Source organism: Morus notabilis, unplaced genomic scaffold (genome assembly GCF_000414095.1).
Source record: "Morus notabilis unplaced genomic scaffold, ASM41409v2 Scaffold1475, whole genome shotgun sequence".
In the NCBI taxonomy this organism is placed as follows: Eukaryota; Viridiplantae; Streptophyta; class Magnoliopsida; order Rosales; family Moraceae; genus Morus; species Morus notabilis.
The window spans coordinates 31470-45537 of NW_010359492.1; the positions used below are offsets into that span (position 1 = coordinate 31470).

The following is a 14068-nucleotide window of genomic DNA, read 5'->3' on the forward strand; positions in this document are numbered from 1 at the left end:
ATTAAAAATATTAAAAATTAATTAATTGCCATTTTTTAAAAATTATAAAAAAAAATTAATTTCAGTTTTTTTGGGACGAATTTTTTAGACTTGTCGTCGCAAAAAAAAAAAGATTATTTGCAACGACAATTTGAAATGTCGTCACAAAAATGGATCATATCATGACAATTTGCAGTGTGTTGGCCCAAGGTTGAATATTCTCATGTTTTGATGATCACAAACACAATGTATTATGTTTCTAATGATTCTATTTTGAGTTGTGTAATTAGCGTAATTAATGTTATAAATCAACTCAAGAAGCATTTTGCGGAATACAATGCAAATACATTCAAGATTGACAAATGCAAATTGAAGAAGGAATTCAAGGCTTAAAGTGCTAAAATACCAAAGATCAAGAGCAAACAAACAAAATCAAGCTGGACAAGTACTAATAGGTTTTTAATATCTCCTTAGTCTTGTATTTGATTTTGACTTCATACTATCATGATTAATTCTTGTTTAGGCTCATGCACACACTCACATTATTCTTTAAAAATGAGACTAAACTTAGTGCATAATGACATTTGGCCTAAAAGTATAAATGTGTGAAGATTTGAGGCGAATTAAGTGTCAACCGGTCGACCTACGTCGTCCGGTGACAGAGAAGGCTAAATGCACCGGTCGACCGGTGATGCCTCAACCGGTCAACCGTTCCGGTCGACCGGTACTGGGTAAACGGGTAAAAATATGACTGTTGGCAAGAGATGTTAAATAGAGAAAAGTCAATTTTCTCAATAGTGGATTTTGCTGAAAACAGAGAACGAATTCATAGCTCTAAAAATCAAAAAGAGGGTTCTCCATTGTGTCTACATAATCATCATCTTCTCTAAATCCTTAACTCTCTCACACATAATTGAGCCTACCTTGAATTATCTTGTGATAGTGTGAGTTCATCATCTCCTAGTGATTTCAATTGTGTAAAACCATTGTTAGGAGTGTATAACTAAGTGCTTCACTACTCATAATCATTACTTTGGTATTGGGTTACTTGGTTGGTCGATCTCCGTGGAAAATCGACATTGTGTAAGAGGTTAGGCGAAGCCTCGGGTAGAAAGATTCACCTTCTTGTAAGAGGAGTGATCGTGCCGGAAAGTCGATCGAATAGTGGAAGAGGTCGAGAGGCGGAATATCTCGGCGACAGTGGATGTAGGCAAATTTATTTGTCGAACCACTATAAATCTCGTTTGCATCTCTCTAACTCTATCTCTTTAATTTCCGCACTTTAAATTTGATTATTGATATTGATTGGTTTAACTCATAGTGATAAGTTTATTGAACTCTTTGTATGATATTAGATTAGTTCATCTTGTGTACATCAAGTGGTTGTGCTATTGCATTAACTTACATAATTTTCTGTACACCAAGTGTTTGATAAAAGTACCTTGTTCAATTAATTGTCTATATTTAGTTTTAATCTTCGAATAATCGTATAAACTCTCAAAAAATATTCAAAATCTAATTCACCCCCCTCTTGGGTAGCCTTATTCGGGACAACAATTGGTATCAGAGCAAGGTTGCTCAAATTTCTTTAAAAAGATTTTACAATCTTGAGCATGGCTACACAAAATTTTCAAAACTTGGAAGGTCAATCTACACATAGACCTCCTTTTTTTAATAGGGTTGACTATAATTATTGGAAAGTAAGAATGAGAATTTATTTGCAATCTATCGATTATGCCTTGTCGCGAAATGTCGAAAATTATCCATTTGTTCCCACAAAGAAAAGTGAAGATAAATTAGTTCCTAAGGACCCTAGTGAATTTGATGAAGATGATGAAAGAAAATTATCCTTAAATGCTAAAGCTATGAACATTTTGTATTGTACTCTAGATAGAAATGAGTTTAATAGGATCACTTCATGTAAGTCCGCACAAGCCATATGGCATACTTTAGAGGTAATGCATGAGGGTACAAACCAAGTAAAAGAAACTAAAATAAATCATCTCGTTTGTGCATACGAAATGTTTGAAATGAAAGATGATGAATCAATCACCTCTATGTATACACGATTCACCGATATAGTTAACGGTTTAAATTCTCTTGATAGACCATTCAAGGAAAGTGAATTGGTGAACAAGATCGTGAGGTCATTGCCTAAGTTATGGAGTGTCAAGAGAACCACCTTGGAGGAAATGAAACACCTTAAACTCTCTCACTTGATGATTTGATCAGATCTTTAATGACTCATGAACTCTCTCGAATGAAAGACAAGGAAGAAGATGATAAGAAAAAGAAAGGAATAGCATTGAAAGCATCAATTCAAGAAGAAGTTAGTGAGCATGAGGAAGAAGAAGAACTTGATCAATTAGACAAGGAAATGATCTCCCTATTTACCAAGAAATACAAGAGATTCTACAACAAGTTTAACCAAAGCAAGAGCTCAAGAAGAAATGAAGAAAGGGGAGACAAAATCAAAAGAGATGAAATCATTTGCTATGATTGCAAGAAGCCCAGACATAAGAGGACGGAGTGTCCTCTCAAAAGGAGCAACAAGAAGAGCTCCAAAAGAGATGAACTCAAAAAGGTTCTCCAAGCAACTTGGGATGAATTAGAGCTCGGAGAATCTGATAGTGATGAGCAAGAAGAAATAGCAAATATGTGCTTCATGGTCATTGATGATAATGAGGTAACCTCAAATTCTAAACTTCATATCGAGGAAAATAGTATTACATCTTTTTCAAATGAGGATATAGAACATGCATTTTCCGAATTACATGAAGAATATACTAAACTTGCTCACAGAAATGCATCTCATAGAAAAACTATAGAACTACTTAAGAAAGAAATCACATTGTTGACAAATGAGAAAAGTACGATATTATGTGAAAATGTTTCCTTAAAAGAAAAGGTTGATGATTTGACAAAGATCATTTTGAAGTTCACCAATGGAAAGAAAAACTTTGATCAAATGCTTGGTGGACAAAGATGCGTTTTCAACAAAGGAAGTCTTGGTTACAAGCCTCATGTAAAACAAAAATATTTTAAAAACTATTTTGTCAAAGCATCAACATCAGATTCAAAATATGTGCGCACTTATTGCAATCAAAATGGCCACACATCTTTCTCATGTGCCATTAAAAAGAACACATACTTTGAAACCAAACAAGGTTCAAGAACTAACCTTCAAGGACCCAAATTCATGTGGGTACCAAAAATCAAGACTTGATTTTGCCTTGTAGGAGCCAAGAGAGGAAAAGGTCAAGAAGTTTTTAGATAGCGGATGCTCAAAACACATGACGGGAGACCTTTCCTTACTTAAAAATTTCACAAGGAAAAACGGAGGACGTGTGACATTTGGCGACAACATAAAAGGAAAAATTCTTGGAGTTGGTGATGTCGGTAATAGTGCCTCTCCCTTAATTGAAAATGTATTTCTCGTTGATAATTTGAAACATAACTTACTTAGTATTAGCCAATTGTGTGATAAGGGATACCGAGTTATTTTTGAATCATCAAAATGTTTGATTCAAAATGTTTGCAATAATGAAGTGGTGTTTATTGGTGACAGAAGTGAAAATGTTTATACAATAGATATTGAAAAGTTATCATATAAAAATCAATGCCTCTCCGTTTTAAATGATGATTATTGGCTTTGGCATAGAAGACTTGGTCATGCTAGCATGCACCTACTTTCAAAACTTTCTAGAAAAGAAGTTATTAGAGGATTACCAAACCTTCCTTTTCAAAAGGATATAATTTGCGATGCATGTCAATTTAGAAAGCAAGTTCGAACCTCTTTCAAATCTATTTTAGAAATCTCTACAACAAGACCTTTGCAATTGCTTTACATGGATTTATGTGGTCTATCAAGAACAACAAGTCTTGGTGGAAAACATTATGCATTTGTCATTGTTGATGATTTTTCAAGATATACATGGGTAATCTTTTTAGCAACTAAAGATGAAGCACTGAAAATATTTTCATATTTTTGCAAAAGAGTTCAAAATGAGCAATGTTATCTAATTATCACCATTAAAAGTGATCACGGTAGAGAATTTGATGATGATGCTTTTGAAATACTTTGTAATGAGAATGGGTATAAACATAATTTTTCGGCAATAAGAACACCACAACAAAATGGTGTTGTTGAAAGGAAAAATAGAATTCTACAAGAAATGGCTAGATCTATGTTAAATGAAAATGGATTACCAAAATACTTTTGGGCCGAGGCGGTTAACACTTCTTGTTACATTGTAAATAGAGTTCTTATTAGACCAAAAATGGATAAAACTCCATATGAGCTTTGGAAGGGTAGAAAACCCAACATTAGTTATTTTAGAGTCTTTGGCTGCAAATGTTTTATTTTAAACACTAAAGACAACTTGGGAAAATTTGATGCAAAATCCGATGTTGGAATTTTTCTTGGTTATTCTACTACTAGCAAAGTTTATAGAGTATTTAATAAAAGAACTTTAGTTGTAGAAGAATCCATGCATGTCGTATTTGATGAAACTAACACCTTTGTGGAGAAAAGTCTAGATGATGATGATGATTTAGGTTTGGAGCATAAAATGAGCAATATGGTGTTGAATGACAAAGAAGCAATGGATTCCAAGGAGAAAGAACCTCAAACCTACAACACACCACAACGTCAAGAGGATCAAGTTAATGATTCAAAACAAGATAGTACATCCAATCAACTACCGAAGGAATGGAGGTATAGTACCTCTCATCCTAAAGATAAAATCTTAGGTGACATATCACAAAGAGTGGTTACTAGATCATCACTTAAAAATGTTTGGAATAATTTAGCTTTTCTTTCACAAATTGAACCAAAAAGTTTTAAAGATGCCGAAAATGATGAATTTTAGATTTTAGCGATGCAAGAAGAGCTAAATCAATTTGAAAGAAGTGATGTATGAGAATTAGTCCCTAGACCTAATACTCAATCCGTGATTGGCACCAAGTGAGTCTTTAGGAATAAGAGAGATGAGCACGGTGTGATTGTGAGAAACAAGGCTAGACTAGTGGCCCAAGGTTTCAATCAAGAAGAAGGAATCGATTATGAAGAAACCTTTACACCAGTTGCTAGATTAGAATCCATTAGAATGTTATTAGCCTTTGCATCCCACAAAGAGTTCACTCTTTATCAAATGGATGTTAAAAGTGCTTTTCTTAATGGATACATTGTAGAAGAAGAATATGTAGAACAACCACCTCGTTTTCAAGATCACAAGTGTCCGGATCATGTTTTTAAATTGAAAAAGGCTTTATATGGTTTAAAGCAAGCTCCTAGAGCTTGGTATGATAGACTTAGTAAATTTGTACTCCAAAATGGATTTTCAATCAGAAAAGTTGATACTACACTATTTACACAAACAAAGGGTGATGATCTAATTATTGTACAAATTTATGTTGATGATATTATTTTTGGTTCTACTAATGTTTCCCTTTGTGAAGAGTTTTCAAAGTGCATGCATAGTGAGTTTGAAATGAGTATGATGGGAGAGCTCAACTTCTTCCTTGGTCTTCAAATCAAACAAACAAAGGAAGGCATCTTCATCAATCAAGCTAAGTATGTCAAAGATCTACTTAAGAAGTTTGACTTTGAAGGCATGAAGCCTCTATCTACTCCAATGAGCTCATCTATTAAATTAGACAAGGATGTAAATGGTAAAGCAGTGGACATAACGAAATATCGAGGTATGATCAGATCCTTACTTTACTTAACCGCAAGTAGACCAGACATTATGTAAAGTGTTTGTTTGTGTGCTAGATATCAATCAAATCCTAAAGAGTCACATCTAAATGCGGTAAAAAGAATTTTTAGATATCTTAGTGGCACTAAGAATTTAGGATTATGGTATCCAAAGGGCACACACATTGACTTGTTTAGTTATTCGGATGTCGATTGGGTAGGCTGCACCATAGATAGAAAAAGCACAAGTGGTACATGCCATTTTCTAGGATTTGCACTAGTTTCTTGGTTTAGTAAGAAGCAAAATTCGGTTGCTCTATCAACCGCGGAAGCTGAATATATCTCGGCAGCCAGCTGTTGTGCGCAAGTCCTTTGGATGAAGCAACACTTCTGAACCTAGGATTGAGCTATGATCATGTGCCTATCATGTGTGATAACACAAGTGCAATCAACTTGTCAAAAAATCTGATTTTGCATTCACGCACCAAACACATAGAAATTAGACATCATTTCTTGTGTGATCATATACAAAAGGGCGATATCACATTAGAATTCATTAGCACTAATCATCAAATTGCGGATATCCTTACCAAGCCTCTAGCCCTTGAAAGATTTGCTTCACTTAGAAGAGGTTTAGGATTATTAGATGCTATGGAATTAAATTTGATCACTTAGAAATTAAGTATTTGATCTATGACTAGATGATTTGATACTAAAATAGATTGATATTGTTATTTTGCGTGTGTGATGGTGTATGAGGAAACATATGCTATATTTGGTTGTTGGTTGATTAGGCCTTGTCTGCCAAAATCAACTATCTTTTCACGTTTTCTGTATACATCGGTCGACCGGAGACAACGAAGTTATAATCAACCGGTCAACCGGTTAAGCTTGATCGGTCGACCGGTGGTTCACGACAGGCTTTTTAAAATCAGTTCTAAAATTTTTTTTCTCTCACTCTCTCTAACTCAAACTCGAGCCTTAGGAGCCAAAAACACCCCCAAATCCACAACATTCCTCAAAATCATCCAAGCTTCTTCAAATTTCCTCTACAATCATAATCAAAACCTCTGAAGAAACGTTCTTCCTCTCACATTCTCATTTCTTTCCCCTCTTTCTCAACTTTCACTTCCAATCCATTCCAATCCGGAAATCACCCACAAAGTGTTCGACAGATTGCTTCAATGGCTTCGCACGGTCATCCCGTGGAAAAGGAAAAAAATGTGAAATCCACTTCCTCTGGGCCACGAAAGAAGGTATCCAATGATGAATTTAATTCTCGTACCTTTACGCTTTTTGAAAAGAAATCCATTGTAGAAGGAAGATTTGTGGACTTTAGTGAGTTTAGAGAGTTAGACATTGAGAGATTGTTTGAGACTCTAGGTTTGAAAGCATTTGTGGAGGTTAAGGAAGTAGTCTACCATCGGTTAGTAAAAGCCTTTTATGCCCATATGGAATACACTACTTGTGACACCAATGTCCAAATATCATGCACTCTCAAGGGACAATGCATAGAACTTGATAGAGAGGGAATCTCAAACATTTTTAGGATTCTGAATGTGGGAAAATGAGTGCATACTTGCGACTCTTGGCCTTATCATGGGGAAACAATGTCAAGGATTATTATGGACCAAACCCCAACTCAATGGAGCGATGAAGACGAGATTGGAGCTCTACCCCCAAAGCCAAAAGCCAATGAACTATCCCTTAGGAGTAGAGTTATCCACCATATTAGTTCAAACAATATCACTCCTAGAGGAGGGCATAAGGATGAGGTTTCGTTCACCGATCTTTATTTGATGTTCTGCCTTCTCCAAAGTGATCGGACAAACCTTTCCTATTTGATCCTTCACAAGATGGCGGAGGGTAATAATTTGGCTAGGGATCCTAGTCTTCCTTATGGGATAGTGCTAACAAAGATTTTTCATCATTTTAACGTGGATCTTGATGACGAAACTGATGTTATTCCACCCAAGTTTGATTATAATAAAACCACGATCAAACTCATGAGCTACAAGTTTGAGAATGGAAGATGGATTCCGAAGAAAAGAGTCAGAGTTGAAAATGAAGGAGGCGAAGAAGAGATTGGAGGTAGTTCAACTAGGTTGAATGACGATGCATTCAATCACCTCCATGGACGGATTGAGTCCCTATGTGCAAGTCATGATGAGCTTCGAACATAACTAAACACTGGCATCCAAAGTCTCTACTCCTTTGTCAACTCAAGCATCTCTAATCTTCGAAATGATTTTCAAGTCCATCATCAAGAAATCACCGATACGCAAGCACAAATTCTCGAACAACTTCGTCGTATCAATTTTCAAGGGCCTCCTCATTCTTAGATAAATGATCAATGTTTCACTATGCCTTTTGATGGTTACTTCATTACTAATGACTAATGTAACTTATTTGACGTTCCTCTTCTTTGGTGATTATTGTATCATTTCTAATGACTAATGATTAATGTAACTTATTTGGTGACTACATTGTTATGACTTGATATTTTTTTGTTGATGACAAAAGGGGGAGATGGGGTTATTGTCTATAGGAATCAAGTGTTATTGCCTATTGTCACTTGATGTTCCTATTTGTTGTTTAGTCTATTGTCACTTGAGGGGGAAAGGAAACATAAAAATGATCAATTGGGGCATTCTCTAATGGCTTAATAGATTAAGGGGGAGAATCTTTTCAAGTAAGTATCAAGTGATTAAATAAGGGGGAGACATAACACTTGTAAAGAAGAACAATGTAATTGCCTACATTATCTTAGCAAATCAAGTGTTTGTCATCATCAAAAAGGGGGAGATTGTTGGCCCAAGGTTGAATATTCTCATGTTTTGATGATCACAAACACAATGTATTATGTTTCTAATGATTCTATTTTGAGTTGTGTATTTAGCGTAATTAATGTTATAAATCAACTCAAGAAGCATTTTGCGGAATACAATGCAAATACATTCAAGATTGACAAATGTAAATTGAAAAAGGAATTCAAGGCTTGAAGTGCTAAAATACCAAAGATCAAGAGCAAGCAAACAAAATCAAGCTGGACAAGTACTAATAGGTTTTTAATATCTCCTTAGTCTTGTATTTGATTTTGACTTCATACTATCATGATTAGTTCTTGTTTAGGCCCATGCACACACTCACATTATTCTTTAAAAATGAGACTAAACTTAGTGCATAATGACATTTGGCCTAAAAGTACAAATGTGTGAAGATTTGAGGCGAATTAAGTGTCAACCGGTCGACCTACGTCGTCCGGTGACAGAGAAGGCTAAATGCACCGGTCGACCGGTGATGCCTCAACCGGTCAACCACTCCGGTGGACCGGTACTGGGTATACGGGCAAAAATATGACCGTTGGCAAGAGAGGTTAAATAGAGAAAAGTCAATTTTCTCAATAGTGGATTTTGCTGAAAACAGAGAACGAATTCATAGCTCCAACAATCCAAAAGAGAGTTCTCCATTGTGTCTACATAATCATCATCTTCTCTAAATCCTTAACTCTCTCACACATAATTGAGCCTACCTTGAATTATCTTGTGATAGTGTGAGTTCATCATCTCCTAGTGATTTCAATTGTGTAAAACCATTGTTAGGAGTGTATAACTAAGTGCTTCACTACTCATAATCATTACTTTGGTATTGGGTTACTTGGTTGGTCGATCTCCGTGGAAAATCGACATTGTGTAAGAGGTTAGGCGAAGCCTCGGGTAGAAAGATTCGCCTTCTTGTAAGAGGAGTGATCGTGCCGGAAAGTCGATCGAATAGTGGAAGAGGTCGAGAGGCGGAATATCTCGGCGACAGTGGATGTAGGCAAATTTATTTGTCGAACCACTATAAATCTCGTTTGCATCTCTCTAACTCTATCTCTTTAATTTCTGCACTTTAAATTTGATTGTTGACATTGATTGGTTTAACTCGTAGTGATAAGTTTATTGAACTCTTTGTATGATATTAGATTGGTTCATCTTGTGTACATCAAGTGGTTGTGCTATTGCATTAACTTACATAATTTTCTGTACACCAAGTGTTTGATAAAAGTACATTGTTCAATTAATTGTCTATATTTAGTTTTAATCTTCGAATAATCGTATAAACTCTCAAAAAATATTCAAAACCCAATTCACCCCCCTCTTGGGTAGCCTTATTCGGGACAACACAGTGATATGATTTATTTTCAATAATTCAGATTACTAGGTGCTAGTTCTGTCACACCCCAAAACACTCATTATGATGTGTAGGTAGAAAATTAATAGAATCACTTATTAACAAGGCGTTAAGTATCTTATTTTAAATTGAAAAATTACTTAATGAACTATTTCTACAACATTTTAGTTTAGCAAAAATCAACTAAAAATATGAGTTAGAATGAAGAATTTTAATTTAGGTTCGGAAATTAGGTCATTTTCTCTTTTTGGTGATTTTTCCAAGTGCATCAGTTTTGTGAGGGTTTTATGATCGTCTGTTTACAATTGTTAAAAATTTTAGTTTGACTTGTTAGATATTTAACCACGTACAATATCTTAAATTTTTTTGTATACTTTTATACTATTTAAGACTGAGTTTAATACACCAAAAATGCCAACTTAAACAAGAGAAGAATTGGGTTTATGTTCGAGGGAGAAGAGGGAAAAAGGTGGATTGAATAGAAGGATTAATGCAAGTAGTTCTTTTGCAAGATTAGGGACCCAAGCACAAAAAACGATTACAAAAAAAAAAGAATAAATGACCTAACTTTTTTAATGATCATGAATTGAGTTTTTATTTGAGTATCAAACATAATTGGGATTCTTTTTTTATTTAAGCAATATTGGTGCCATACAATGTTTTTGAGTAGTGTCAAATATAGTTATAAACATGACACATAAAAATTTATTGACCTCTTTATATATTGTATTAATGAAATTACGTTTGATTGAGATATGGTGGTATGCTCAGATGAAGAGAATTAAAATTTCATATCTATCAATCACTAATGGATAATATGATCATGAGGAGCCATTCTGGATGGGTTTTATTGCTTGTTTCTTTCTTCCTTTTTTGGTTTTATGTTTTCCTACTTTTTTTTAAGGAAAACAACTGATTCTACCTAAAAGTACAGTTACACTAAAGACGTGTTTACTTATCAGGAATTCTAATTTAAGAAAGGAAATTGAGTTTCCCATTTTAAATTTCAGCGTTTACTGTTCACGTAAAATGGTATAGGCCTGCCGTCGCTGATTGCTCATATGAGTTCTTTGTACCAGTATGTTTGTTTTTTATTTTTTCCATAATTTTTCTTTTGCAAATAAATTCGATTCTTAGTTGAACTTTATGATTTCTTCTATGTTTTCAAATATGTTTTGATGTTTTAAGAACTTTAGGATGTTTGGTTTTGTTTTTCAAATCATTTATGAATAATGTGTGATGTCAACTTACGTCTTTTCATATATTATGAATATATTTATGTTGTTTTCAGCATTTTATATGAGTGAATCTTATATCATTATATTGTATTTTAATTTATATTCCGTTGAATTAGGCTTATATCATAATATTGTATTTTAGTTTATATTACAAGACATTACTATAATTATATTCAAGGATATTTTTGGAATGATCTATATTTTTATTCCATTTCCTTAGTTTAGTAAACAAATGAATAGGAATTCAATGTAACTTAATTTCTATAGGTTAGTGAACACTTCCATAGAATTCTGGAATGTAGTTCCTAGGAATTAAATTTTTCTTCTCTTGGAACTTATCTCTTGCTTTTTAAATTTCTTATTAGTAAACGTGCCCAACGCAGCAAAAATTACATAAGCATCCTACAAAATATTGATAAAATAAGAAAATAAAAATAAAAACACATCTATTGAACTTTTCAATTTATTTAATATTTTTCTTATATTTCCTAAAAATTTGTACAAATTACCTTGCGAGCTACTGAAAATCGATATTTCAACCGATAGTTTTTGATATTTAATTGTGATCATAAATTCTGAAATTCAAGCAAAATTTTGTATTTGGTATAGAAATTTCTTCCATATTTCTCTCTGCTATCTTATTTTCTTGATTACGGTAAAAGTCTTATTTTGGTCTAGCGTTTTAGTGCCAAACACTTAAACAAACACTCCATTAGTTCTAAAAACCAATTTTCGTTAAAAGATTAAAAAACTAACACAAAACTTGTTCTTTTCTGTTAATGTGAGCTTCACGTGCTCAATCTGTTGCCTTTCTGACATACCTTAGTTTTAAGGGTAATACAGATTTTGCTTTTCAAACGTTTTGTGACCAAAACTCTAGATCTAATTATTATTTTAAGGACCAAAGTGAAACTTTTTATATATTTCAGAGACCGACTCAATAATTAATCCATGAATAAATTGACGTAGTTGGGCATTTCTTTTGTTCTTTAAGGAGAATGAGGTAAATAACATATTTGTGGGGTTAATGAAAATTCATAGTAAAAGTTAGAGAAAGATAATAGCATATTTTAAACCAAATTAACTTTTAAAATCTCAGAAATATCCCCGCACCCCGCTCTTTTCTCTCTCCTTCTCTTCTCTCTCCTTGGGACCATGAACTACTACTCAGCCATTGGCGCCGATTCTAGGTCCTCACTGCTGTCAGAGAAGAATAGCCGAACAATATCACGAATTGCTTCATGTTCCTGAAGGTGATTTTCTTGATTTTCTTGTCGTTGTGACGCAGGGCTCGCAATTATAAGGCCTGAACTCATGATCATGCCGTTGTTCTGATGAGCACGCCATGATCTGGAGGTATGAGCAGAGCGAGAAGAAAGAGAAAAAGAGAGAGACAGTGTGAGGGAGGGAGGGAGAAGATTTAGGATTTTCAAATTTGGGGATCGAATTTTTTAGGTTTTAAAGCTGGTGTTAGATATAATTAAAAATAAGGGTAAAATGGGGAGTATATATATATATATATTAAAAAGATGTTTGTTTCCTGTATTCGTCTCTGATTCTGAATTATGATTTATGAGATTTCTACATTATTTTTCTCTCACAAAAACACACGTAAAACGAAAATAATTCTGAATCTATGAACCAAACGTTCATTAAGAATTTGTTGTTACTAATTAACTAATTAAAATAATTATGCTATTTAGTGAAAAAATCCAATATACATTATAAATTTCATTTTGTTTATAACAAATCTATATCGTCAGAAACATAAGTCAGAAACATGAAACATGAGTCTTCATAAGAATTATGATTAGAGTTGATGTCTCTAGTATTAGTTATAATGGTTAGTAGTAGGAATGATAGTGCCGTTTATTTTTAATGATAATCAGTTATTTGTTGTAATTACTAATGTAATAGTTGATATAAATGAAAACAATCAAAATCAGTGTTCTTTTATGAAATACTTTTTTTTATTGCTTGTTGTTTGTTACTAACGTAACATGACGGTGATATAGAAGAAAATAATCAAAATATGAAATACTATTCCTATTTGTGCCGAAAATATAAATAACCCTAACTCTTGTTATTCCTTATTTCTTTTCAACTAAATTAATATTATACTACCATAACATGTGAGCAGAAATATATGAGTTGTATAAATATTCAACAAGTCAAAAAACTAGTACTCCAACTCAGATATAACAATCTGGAAACCAGAAAATTTAGAGATCAAGTTCGTAATATATGTGTGATTACGAGATCACATTTCAAGGACATATAACATCGATAATCTTATAACTTTTACAAAATCTTGTTGTGGATGTGGAAACATACAAATCAAAATTGACACACAAAAGCCATAAAGCTTCAAAACCAAAAGCAATACCAGAATATATAGACTCGCAAATATTGAGGTTATCCTTGGTCAACCTAGAAAACTAAAAAGTACTCATCTGCACTGATGAAAACGTGCTTGATCATCCTTGCGATAAGATATTAATGATGGTGATCACAAATGGTGCTGTGGATCCGGTCCCCCCGGCGACAGCCTATCGGTAGCAACCGACCTTCTTGCGGAATATTCCTCTACTAATTTGGACATGTCAAAGCCAAGCTTTCGCATTACCAGGGCTCTTGGGCTGCTTACTTGATGATCATCATGATAATTATGATGATCAAGATTAATATTGCGTGCCTCAATTGATCCCATGAAGAGCACACAGAAAATGAGATAGAAACACACTACTCTAGTGATCTCCCTAGCAGTGTTTGCATCAGTATTAGCCATATATATGCAAGGAGCTAGAGGAAAATGAATTAGTATAGCTAATAATTGTAAGTTCCAATAAGTGTATTCTTCTAATTTATATAGGGGCAAGTTTTACGGGGAGATATGATATTTTTACTCTATGCTATGTTGGATTTTTTGTCAGTGCATGATCAAAAGATGCAAGATGGACAAAGTATCTTCCATGCTGTA

The 14068-nt window shown here is 33.9% G+C and overlaps 1 protein-coding gene across 1 annotated transcript; it reads left to right on the forward strand.

The window, feature by feature from the left end:
- Positions 1–2218: 2218 nt before the first annotated feature.
- Positions 2219–7248, forward strand: LOC112090920. The gene is made up of 5 exons (XM_024163314.1): positions 2219–3004; positions 3219–3378; positions 4357–4696; positions 4958–5682; positions 6995–7248. Exons 1-5 carry the CDS (start codon positions 2219–2221, stop codon positions 7246–7248), a joined length of 2265 nt encoding a protein of 754 aa, XP_024019082.1.
- The last annotated feature ends 6820 nt before the right edge of the window (positions 7249–14068 follow it).

Bases quoted from the DNA above. Each gene is read 5' to 3' on its own strand.
- LOC112090920 (XM_024163314.1), top strand. From the start codon at position 2,219: ATGACTCATGAACTCTCTCGAATGAAAGACAAGGAAGAAGATGATAAG. The intron at 3,005-3,218 runs GTAAAACAAAAA...TTTGCCTTGTAG, and splicing joins GTCTTGGTTACAAGCCTCAT to GAGCCAAGAGAGGAAAAGGT. The intron at 3,379-4,356 runs GTAATAGTGCCT...TAAACACTAAAG, and splicing joins TCTTGGAGTTGGTGATGTCG to ACAACTTGGGAAAATTTGAT.